Source organism: Beta vulgaris, chromosome 5 (assembly GCF_026745355.1).
Source record: "Beta vulgaris subsp. vulgaris cultivar EL10 chromosome 5, EL10.2, whole genome shotgun sequence".
Classification (NCBI taxonomy): Eukaryota; Viridiplantae; Streptophyta; class Magnoliopsida; order Caryophyllales; family Amaranthaceae; genus Beta; species Beta vulgaris.
Genome location: NC_079206.1, coordinates 25729030 through 25741245, shown reverse-complemented (window position 1 = coordinate 25741245; position 12216 = coordinate 25729030). Strand labels below are relative to the sequence as shown.

The window sequence follows — 12216 nt, the reverse complement described above, 5'->3', positions numbered from 1 at the left end:
GAATTTGCTATAATTTCTCGATTAAATACTAGGTATTGTTAGTCCTTGACTTTCTTGATAAATTGTGGAATATATTTTTAGTAATAGTCTGTTTAAAGATGATTGCACCAAGCAAGCTTAGTGGTACATTGCAACATGATCAAGTGAGGTGGGTTGATTCAAACAAAAACAGATTATGAACTTCTAAATTGTTGGTAATCTTTGTTGTTGATGAATTCATGCCGCTACCCGTAAGAAAATAACTTAACAAAAGTTGAGCAGCAATGTAAAGGAGAATATGGATGTACAATAACTAATTGTATTACGACATAATGGTGGTGGGTGGTGGTGGAGATAGTGATTGCAAAGAGAGGAGTTAATTAGAGGTTAAATTGTTATAAACAGAATCGCAGTTTACACATTGTGATATCTCGAAAACATATAAGTGGTGTCCGAATTCTTGATGCTTTTTAGTTTTAAATGTGTCTAGGGGTGTCCTTGCTATATACTATTGATGTGAAAGTTTGGAGTATTCTTTAAAAGTTAGCGTTGTTTTAAATAATGCCCAATAAGTGCGAGTCATTGTTTTTTAACATATAAACGTAATGTATAATTCCCTTTTATCCCGAGAGGGGATGAGGGGTTTACTCTACGAAGTCAGTGTTAGAATATTCTTTTGTTTGATGAATAGGAAAACAATATTGTTCAATGTCGATGTTCAATATTATTTTTGTTTCAAGGATAAGAAAAAGTACAATATTGATACATTCAATTGCAATTTGAGAAGTTGTTTAGTTTTAAGGGAAGGAAAGTAAGAAATTCATTATGGGACATCCATGTTGGATCATGATAGCTTGATATTCATGTACTTCTCTTGCTCCCTGTGCTCCCTTGAAAAAATGAAGCATGCTGACCTTGTTATTAGTTGAGTTTATGATAATCGTTTGTGATTTTAGAAACATAGTGGCTATTGTGTTTTTGTGCTGACTTGTATTCCATTTATATATATTATTTCTCATTGATCACCAAAATTTAAAATTCTCATATATTCCACCACAAATCTTCCGTAAGATAAAGAAAAATATTTTCAATTTTGTTTCCCTGGATGCCTTACAGCCTTAGGCACTTGGAATTTGCTATTTTATTACTCATGTAGTCATGTTCATCTATTGTACCTTGTATTCATGTGGCTTTGCTCTAGGTGATTTGCTTTGATGAACTTCTTGTCATTATACTCTGGCAGATGAACTTCTTGACCTGATTTGCTTTGATCTTCGCTGTCAGTTTTGCCTCAATCCACTTGGTAAAGTAATCAATGCCAATAATCAAGAACCTTCGTCCGGCAATGGTAGTTGTGAAAGGACCTAGAATATCTAGACCCCACTGCGCGAAAGGGATTGGACAAAGTATATGCTGAAGGTCATTTGCGGGCCTATTGATGGAGGGAGTAAACTTTTGACATTTATTACATCTCTTTACATACCCTTGTGCGTCTGCTAGCATACTCGACCAATAAAACTCGGCTCTGAGAGCTTTCAATGCCAAACCCCTTCCTCCAATGTGCTTTCCACAAATTCTTTCATGAATCTCTTCCAATATCTTACCAGACTCCCATGCCGTGGCACACTTTAACATTGGCAAACTGAAGGACTTCATGTACAATTCAGTCTGGTAAATGATATACCAGCCTGTCGTTTTAACTTTTTGGCTTCCATGGCATTTTGAGGTAGTGAACCCGTCAACTTATACGCCACCTCACTGAACTATTCTCCCAGCTGGTTGATATCGTTCACGATCACAACTTTCTGAGTGATGCTTTTTTCTTTTAAAATTTTCACCATGATAGATCTTTCTACATTCAGAGAATCAGAGCTTGCTAATTTGATAGCGCATCTGCCTTAGTGTTATCGGCCCCAGTGATGGCTTGGACCTAAAAACGATCCAGTTGAGCTATCATCTTTTTGCCATTTTCCACATAATTCTGCATGTTTGGCTCCTTGACTTCAAACTCTCCTTTTAGCTACCCTTTGACAAGCTGTGAGTCCGTTTTCAATGATACACTCTTTGCACCTACAGCTATACACATTCTCAAACCAGCAATCGCAGCCTCATACGTTGCTTCGTTATTTGATGTCGGGAAGGTAAATTTGATGGCATACTAAAAAACATTTCCTTCCGGATTAGTCATCGCAATGCCGGCCCTGATCTACTCACGGTCGATCATCTACCTCTAGCATCCATGTATCCTTTTCAACCTGGTCTTCCTCTTCATAAGATGCCTCTATAGTAAAATCCGCCAGCGCCTGCGCCTTGATGGCGGTTCTGGGCTTGTACTGGATGTCGTATTCGGATAACTCAACTGCCCATTTCAAAAGGCGACCTGAACTATTCATCTTCTGCAATGCTTTCTTTAAAGGTTGATTTGTCAAAACGTGGATAGGATGGCAATCGAAATATGGTATGAGCTTTCTCACGATGATTATCACTGCTAACACCATCTTCTTAACCAATTGATAACGGCTCTCTGACCCGTTAAGGATATGACTGACAAAGTATATTGGTTGTTGTCTCTTCTCCTTCTCCACCAACAAAACAGCTGCGACAGTCTTTGGTGAGGCTGAGATGTATAATTGCAGAGTATCTATTGTTTCTAGTCGAGAAATAGTATGAAGAGTTTTTAGGTGTTCCTTGACCGTGATGAATGCTTTACTCTGTTCCTCTCCCCCATTCAAACTTTTTGTTTCCTCTCAATAGCGAGAAGAAAGGTAAGGCCTCATCGGCTGGTTTGGAGATAAACCGAGTTAGGGCTGCCATCCTTCCTGTCAGTCTCTGAATGTACTTGACACTTTTTGTTTCCAACAAATCAACAATTGCTCAAATCTTATCTGGATTGGCGTCAATTCCTCTCTTGCCAACCATAAATCTCAAAAACTTTCATGCTCTTACTCCAAAGACACATTTCTTTGGGTTAAGCTTCATCTTGTACCATCTCAGAGTATTGAAGGTTTCTTCCAGGTCGTCAATGTGTTCGCGGTTAGTCTTTGCTTTTGACGACCGAATCGTTCACATATACTTTAATGTTTCTCCCCTTCTGGTCCGCGAAGACCTTGTCGACCAGCTTCTAATATGTTGTTCCAGCATATCTCAAGCCGAAGGGAATTGCTTTGTAATTGTAAATTCTACAGTCCGTGATAAATGCAGCTTTCTTTTTATCGGCCTCTAAGAGGCTGATCTGGTGATACCCCGAAAATGCATCCATAAAACTCAGTAATGCGTGACCACTAGTGAAGTCCACAAGCTTGTCTATCCTTTGTAACAGATAACAATATTTAGGGCAAGCTCTGTTAAGATCCGTGAAACCAACACACATACATCCACCACTTGCCATTTGCTTTTTTCACCATCACTACATTTGCCAACCATTCTCGGTAATCACAAGCTTCAATAAAGTTGGCCGCCAATAATTTATCAACTTCTTCTTTGATGGCTTTATTCTTTTTGATACATGTCGTCTACCATACACAAATTAATAATTTATAATATCAATCTTAATCCTTGAAAAATATTAACAACTAGTAAAAGGGTAAGAAATGGTCGATCCCACGAGAAGATTATTAAAATTCCTAACTCTTAAAGTTTAACTAAAACATAAGAAAACCATTACACAAAAAAATAATATTAACACTAATACATACATTATTTACTCATATGAACATAGAGGGGGGGGGGGTTCAGGAATCATACTTGAGTACCTATTAATCTAAATCTAACAATTAATAACTAATATAGGTATGTACAAGTGACAAATAAGCAAGCCCATATAACAGTTCGATCATAGATTAATTAGAAAATTAGCAGTTGCTTAATACCTATAATTTAGTTTCCTTTAATACTCGATTTAGCAATTAGTTTGGTGAATTTTCGCCGCGATCAATTCTTGTCTTACTCACTAGACAACTAGAATCTTACTAAACAAATACGACTCTAACAAACTTGTTTTATTAGAACAATTCATATACTTAGTAAAATTAAGGTGAGATGCTCACTCTAATGATATTAAGCCGCTAACTCTAAATAACTATTAAACGTCGCGACTAATGACTACTTAGCATAATTTCATTACTCTACAATCGTAACCATGCACACAATCACAAGCAAATAGATTAAATTTATACTAAGAATACGATAATATGAATTGATACTAAATAAACTATTAAATCATGACTAACACCGTGTTCAATCATGTGAACTAAAAATATAAGAACATCAAAGCAACTGAAAATTAAATCTAAAATTAAGAATCCATGGATACAATCACAAACTAATTAATTGAAGGTAAGAAGGGAAAAATTCATAGATTGAAGCTTCGTCGATGCAGCCGCTGCCCTCGATTTCACCCACAAAGAACGATCGTTCACCTAAATCGAACTCAAACTATCTTCACTATCTCACAAAACCCTTACATTGTGTATGTTTGTGTGTCTCCAACAGACGCAGTCGGACCACCAATATATACTCCATTGAGAAATGCCCACTTAACGATTGTAGGGAAATTACTTGGCAAGAAGAAAAATAAACAATTGATTTTGATTCCCTAAATTAAGCTCTTGAATTCACTGACGAATATTGAATCAAGGGAACAATTTGCCTTTCCTTTACTGTACAGATCGTGAAATTGAAAAATAGGAAATTTCTTATTTTCTCTTTCACTGCTCACTGGATGAAGGAAAGGAGGAGGAAGAAAATATGGATTTGCACTTTTGTTGTTTTCTTTTACACAAGCTCATGTGAGCTATGTTGCAGTTTCATGATCTATATTTTTATTTTCTTTGCATCTAACCTAAAGTGGCTTCTTTGTACGTAGTTGTTATATTTTTCTTCTTTCTTTTATTCTTGTTAACTTTCTTTCACAAAGTCAACTTGCGAAGTACCTATAATAAAAATAATACACTATTTAATATAATTATTTAATAAAATATAATAAGAACATGAATAACCCACTACTAATAAAAGTCAATAAGTATCATAAAATAACACATAGAATACAACTATAAGACTAATTTTATGGGCCAAAAATATAGAAATATCTGCGCATATCACTTTTCTAATGAAAAATTTCTTTTCTTCTGTTTGACGGGACGGATCGCATTGTTGACATTCAAATGATGAACCATCACGGTAGGGTCTATTCCAAACATCTCATCCGCTGAGAACGCAAACACATTAGCATTTTCTCATAGGAGAGTCACCAGGTTGATCCTGACTGCTGGGTCCACGTATGTTCCGACAACGACCGTCCTTGTCGAATCGTTCGCCAACATTTCTTGCTTGAACTTGCCATCGAGTTTGGGCCTTGGTGAGTCATCTGACCTGACTTCTAGTTCTTCCATGGTTATTTCTATGGATTTTTCATCCTTTTTCTCTGAATGTTCCTCGTCCAACATCACCTTCTTCTTAGGTCTCTTCTCCTTCCGCGTTGCGGACTTAGATCCTCAATAGGAACTCTTCGTTCCGGCTATTTCAAAGCCGTCAGGTAACATGATTTGGCGGTCTCCTGGTTTCCCCTTAATTTTGTTGTTGTACCCTGATTGATACATACAACATAGTTAGGTGATAAGTGGATACCACTCCCTGGACGTCATTAATAAAGGGCCTCCCACCTATTGTGTTATATGCTCCTAGAACATCAACTACTAGAAATTCTGCCATTACATCCCTGACGTCCTTATTCTAACCTACTATGACTGGTCATTTTATGATCCCCTCAGGTATTGCTGACGCCTCCGTGAACCCTATCACCGGGTAACGTACTGGCTGCAAGTGTTGTCGGCCAATCATCAACTTCTAGAATGTCGACAAAAATAAGATGTTAGCAGAGCTTCCTCCATCTACCAAGATTATATGAATCAAACAGTTTGCAACTTTTAACGTGACCAACAGAAGTTCGTCATGGGGATATACCACATGCTTAGCATCTTCAACCGAGAAAGACATGGCTGGCATGAGGGGTGGCTTCATCTAATGGCAACTTTCACTGAAATTTACTTGGTGCCTGAACTCCTTTAAGCTGGCATTTGCCCCATTGATGTTGCCGCCATGAATTGTGCTGCCACTGATCATGTGTATCTCCGCTATCCAAGATTGAACATTATGGTCTTTAAACTTCACTAAATCACCATCACTTAACTAAAATTTATACTGAGTGAAATAACTCTACGTATGAGATCCTCCAAATTAGCTTTCAAGTGCCTACAATCTTCAGTGAGATGGTCGTGGTCTCCATGAAAATCACACCACTTACTTTTGTCACGGTTCTTGTGAAACATCTTCTTTGGTCTCTGCCATTTGTCACTGCATCAAATTTTTCTTTGTGTTCACTTCTCTCCCGGTCTCCATGCTCTCGGTCATTCCCTTTTTTGACCATGTAAGATTCCTTTCTTTCATCACGGTCACGATCATTGTCACGACCCTTATCCTTCTTTGACTTCTCATCCTTCTTCTTATCGAACTCGCGATACTAGTTGCTAGTAGCCTTGTCAAATTCTTCTCCTCTTATGAAATTATTTGCTTTCCACAGCACTGACCCTAGTAACGTGAAAGTCTTACGATACAGATAACTCCTGAATGCAGACCCCTCTCTCAATCCTGTAATCAAGGCAAGAACCGCCACATTTTGCTGTAAACACGGAATAATGACAACATCAACATTAAAGCTACCAATGAAGTCACGAAGGTACTCCTTTTCTCCATGCTTGATGGATAATAACTCCCCATTAGTGCGTTCGTGACATCTATTGCTCACAAAATGAGTACTAAACATAGATGAAAGTTATAAGAAACTAGAAACATTACCAGCTTGAACCACGTCTGAGCAATCCCAATAAGGGTGGATGGAAATTAAACACCTTACACCATATGGCATCCACCTGGGTATACAAGTATATGTGTGCTTCATAGGTCACGATGTGATCGTCGGGATCAGAATTGCCATAATATTTACATGACAACATTTCAATCCTTGGCATAGGATGATTCAGAATCTCCGACACAAAGGGAGAGAGTTTAGACTTAATCAACAAATGTCCGCCAGCCGGATAATTACTAGCACCGTTGGTGTTGTACTCTCGATGGGCGTGACTTTGGTTCTCGTCCTCTGAATTATCAAGATCTCCGATATCCAAAAGTGTCTCTTCGTACCCAGGATCCTCTAGTTGCCTCTCCAACAGTCGTCCCTCACGAGTGAAGGTATGCATTTTTCTTATCGATGTATTGTTAGTGTTTCTACCAGCCATAGCCAGTGACCGTTTACGGGGTTAACCGGATCTAGCATTAGGAGTTCGGGTGTTACCATTATTCCGTGGAGCGTCTGTCATCATTTGTATGAACGAAGCAACCGTCTTCAATTGTTCAGGAGAAAACTGACTCAGTTGAGCTAGATTGAGTGGTATGTTACCAGGGTTCACCTGGGAAATGTTAATGTCCGGGGTTCGCTCAGCATTGGTCTCAGGCACCCTGCAGTGAAACTCAGGTGCCCCTGTAGGTCCGGTAATAAGGGGCTGGGAAGACCCTTGACCGATTTCGAATCTTGGTGGACTGCGACTTGTGGTGTCCGTCTCATCCATGACCACTTCACAAAGATATAGGAGTCCCCTCCTTCTAGCGCCAAGTTGTTCTGGAGTTGAAATGGTGGCGGACCTCAGAGATGTCCGTCAGTAATTGTGGGGGCATCCATGAGTGAAGAGCTACAATTAAACAAACGTAAACTACCCTCTTGGGGGATGCGAGGAAACCCCCTCCGATGCTCAAGTCAGTATATGTTCGTTAATGATTTAGAGAGAGAGAGAGAGTAGTGTTTAGAATGTACCTGCAGATTAGTACCATTTGTTTATTTATAGGTGTACTGTTCATTTGACAGGGTGCGTAATCCTTTGACACGTGTACGACTGAGGTGAGTCTGACTGGAGGGAAGATTCCCTTATTTTGTCCTTTTCAGTGGCCGCGAGTGTCATCTTGGACCTTCCTTAGGAGTGGCTTGGCTCACCATGGTGAGACCGCGTGCTAGAAGTTTCATGCCGAACAACATGGTTCATGCCTGTCACTAGACTTGGATGAGCAAGGGTAGTAAGATCCCTATTTTTTGACGTTGTATATGTGCACCCACTTTACCCAAACTTTTTTTTGAGCAAGGTTCCACAACAACTTACCGATAGCAGTTTTATTCCAAGCCTCCACGTCAATGATGTTCAAGCTACCCACTTTTTTAGGTACGCACATTCCATCACAAGGCACCAGATTTACTAGTCCATGGACAGCTTCTACAAGCAGCTTAGAGCAGTTGGAAGACTTTTTTAGACAAAATAAATACCTGTGACTAGTATGTTTGAATTCCAAACAACAATGATATGATGAGCTCATAGCATGGGAGAGCAACTCTGTAGTTCAGCTATCAACATGTTAGGTCTTGTTTGATTTGTCTCCATAAATATTTTATTAAAATTCAATTGTTATAATTTTACTAATATGTAATGAAAGATATTAAATGTCAAAGAAGTGCATTGAAAATGACCTACAAGAAAGTGTGCGCATAATAAAAGAACGCACAAGGAGTACTATGAAAACTTTAATAAACGAGGACAAAGTACTACTAAAATTTGTCCATAAACGGAGGAAGTAGATTTCAAATCAAGTTCAATTTCTTACTGATGAACAAGGGTGGACGATTGTTGTCGAACATGAAAGTGCAGTTTTCTGGGTAAACGTTTCAGAATTCAGAAAAATGATAGGCACACAACACACTTAACCAGTGATTGTCAATTGATTAGTGTTTCAGAACCGTGAAAGGTAAAGTTACAAGAACGCCATAGCATCAGTCACAAAAAGTGTAAAAAAAATTGACAATTAAGGCTTTGCACATGATCATGAAGTAAATAGTTTGATAGCAGAAACAACGTATATGATAAGCTCTCCATAATAAACAGCAATGCTAATTAAATCTTCTAATATCTCACTCCAAATTTGAACAATCAAAGTGCAATTTCCAATAATCTATGCTTATATTTCAGCATATCATTTGCTCATCCATCCTAAGCATATTTCGGAAAGTCAATTCCAAAAAAAAAAAGCATAAATTTGTAATAATTACCATTCACATTGAGTAGCAAAAAAAACAAACAGAAAGTTGATTAAATACTATTACAATTTACAAACAGTTTAAAGCTAGAAGTAGATAGCAAGTTGAAGCTTCCCATCAAGACATAGGCAGCCATGGCGGCTGTGGGTTGAATGGAGGGGAAATGGTGAGAGAATGCCGGCAAGGAGGTTATCAAAGAGAGCTGATTGCATAATTCATTCAGACAATAGGCGTCCAAAGTAATTGATCATACTTTTTCCATCGCCGAACGCCTTACTTGATACTTTACTTATATAGGTACCATCAAACTCAATCTCACAACTAAATGATATCTTCGGAAGCATAAACACCGCCCTGCAGAACTTATATTCCCTCCATAATTGTTTTTTCTCGCCATCATCACTTTCGTAATCATCAAAGTTATAAACATCAACATAAAGTTTCTCCAACACGGGTGCATTCAGTAAAATGTACTTCAAGAACTTTACATCAGAATCATCGCCCGTGAGCTTCAGAATTTCTGCGTACTTCAGATTTCTTAACATATAAGCGGGTATTGGAGCTGTTGAATTCACAAGTTCCCTTGAAGCATTCTCCAAGAACAGGCTCGTTAGATTGTGGAAGCTCGGCCTGACATTAACATCCATAGAGTGGATACTGTTGACTATAGCAAGAGTATGCGCCAAGCGAATGCAGTTAATGCTCGAAATTCCTTGAATAAGGTCTGATAACAAGCTAAAATAGTCCTTTCGACCTTGAATACTAGATGTCAATAAGCCAATATATGCACCTAATAATCTACATGGATGGTTGACAAAGCTATAAATTGCCAAACTACCATGTATTCCAATGTCTTTCAGCTTAGGTGCATCAATCACAATTCTGCTGCGCGGTGATGCTCCAAACATATCTACACGACAATGCTTCAAATTCGGAGCACATATATTCATAACAAATTCATCAAATGACAAATTCAATGCCAAAATTAATATTTCCAGAAGTGGACAAGACTTAATTAGTGTGGCTAGTGTACTTATGGTTCCACAATTCAAAGCAGGTATATAAATATCGAGCTTCTTTAAATTGGGAAGAATAATAATTCTATTCTCAGGCAATTTACAATAAAGATTGCCACACAATTCGAGTTCTTGAAGCGATTGGCACTCAAAAATATAATGTGGCAATCGAATTAAAGGCTTATAATCATGAATTCCAACTATCACCTTGAGTTGTTTTATATTTCGGCTGTAAATCTGATGAAACCAGGATTGCAAAAAGGAGGAAAAGAGCTCCCTTTCATGATCTTCCCAAGGATAGTCGATAATGAGATCGAAGTGGAGGATTTGGGAAGAGGTAAGTTGACGGAGTATGTGATCGATGAATATGAGGAATTGGGTTCTAGAGCCATTGTATTTGGAGGCAAACTGGCACGGGAAGTTGTAGTAGTCGAAGAAAAAGCGAGTGGCGAATCGGGACCAGAGGCCGCGCCATCTACGAGATAGGATAGATGTGGCGACTGCATAATTAATGTTGAGACGAGAGATAATGTGGCCGAGGAGGAAGTCTGGTAGAGAACTCAATCTGTCTTCTTTACCATTGCTGCTAATGCTATTGTTAGTATCAGGAGTATTATATTTCTTCAAAATGCATTTTCTCTTACCATTTTTGCCACTTTCATCCATTTTCTTTCTAGGACTTTTGTCGGAATAGTGAGGCAACCCAGATTCTGGAGGAGTATGAAAATGAAGATAAACTACGGAAGAACGAGCAGCAAATAGCTGTTAACCATTGATTGATCTTTGTCCAATTCAGAACCTTTCTATAAAAATTTTGCATATTGCAAAAAAAAAAGAAAGAAAGAATATATTTAGCAAAAAGAATAGTTGCGGGCTGTGGCGGGAGAATGATAACAATTGGATACATTTTGGCGGTAAGATTTTAACAGTTTGGATATATTTTGGCGGGAAAAGCTTGGTCACTCAGACCAATTGTGTATTTGTGTCTATTGTCTATTTCCTTCTCTTGTGAGATAATGTATGGAACTAATCCAATCATGAGAATTAATTAAGTAAGATAATATTCTTTTGGATTAAATTAATGGAAATTCAATTTAGTCTAATTCAATTCATTTTTGACAAATTAAGCTCAGACATATTCCTTTTGCAATTTTAGTTCAGTCCAGTTAACTTCAGTTCAGTCCATAAATATAGGGCCTAAAGTTGAAGCTTGTATAAAAGCGTCTAATCAAATACTCTAACAAGAGCAATGTCATAATTTCACGTGTTTAAAAGTTAAATTGATATTAAAACAAAGTCAAATTGGTACCAAATTATAATCAATCGGTATGAAGCTAGAGTTTAGTGCCATTTTTCAATTTTTTAAACCAAGTTTAAATTTGATACATAATTGACTCTTACTTTGGTACCAACTTATTTTCCACACTTGTGAAATTACTAATTTGTCCTCTTTGGATCTTTAGAAAGACTCCAACATATTATTACCAACCATTTCTACAGTTGGCCTTGTAAGAGACCACTTACTTTTAATTTAAAATTAAGCACGATCCAAGTCTAATATTAATAAGAAAACATGCCACCTTTTTATTGTGACTATTTAGAGACCAATTGATCAATCTATTTCGTGATCGATTTAATCTATTCAGTAATGACATTCCTTAACCCATTCAATAACTAGTTTAATCATTATTTAGTGACTAGTTTAACTCGTTTCGTAAGATTACCGAGTTTTTTTTTTTTGAAATTGTTTGTTGTAGTTCGAGAATCAAGAAAACAAATGAAAGAGAAGAGAATGGATGAATTGGTTTAGAATGAAATGAAATGGGTTTGTTAGAAAAATCTAATCTTGAGTTCGTCTAATTTTAAAAATTATAGCACGTATTATATAATTTGTGCAATTTTCTAAAGCTGGAAAAAGAGGAGAGACATTTTTTTTGACAAGTGCATTATGGTGTCTTAACGAGACAAGTCAACAACATAGCTACTTATATTAGTAGCCAAACAATACTAGTAGAATTAGGCCATGTTTTGTTCATAAGAAAGAAAAAGTTCAAACATGTTACGATAATTTCAATCTAAGATAAGGTTAGA

The 12216-nt window shown here is 37.5% G+C and overlaps 1 protein-coding gene across 1 annotated transcript; it reads right to left on the bottom strand.

Moving 5' to 3' along the window:
* Nucleotides 1-8952: 8952 nt before the first annotated feature.
* LOC104893200 (putative F-box/FBD/LRR-repeat protein At1g78760) lies at nucleotides 8953-11055 on the bottom strand. The gene has a single exon (XM_010679294.4). The coding sequence runs from the start codon at nucleotides 10789-10791 to the stop codon at nucleotides 9325-9327; it is 1467 nt and encodes a 488-aa protein (XP_010677596.1). The 5' UTR covers nucleotides 10792-11055; the 3' UTR covers nucleotides 8953-9324.
* Nucleotides 11056-12216: the final 1161 nt, after the last annotated feature.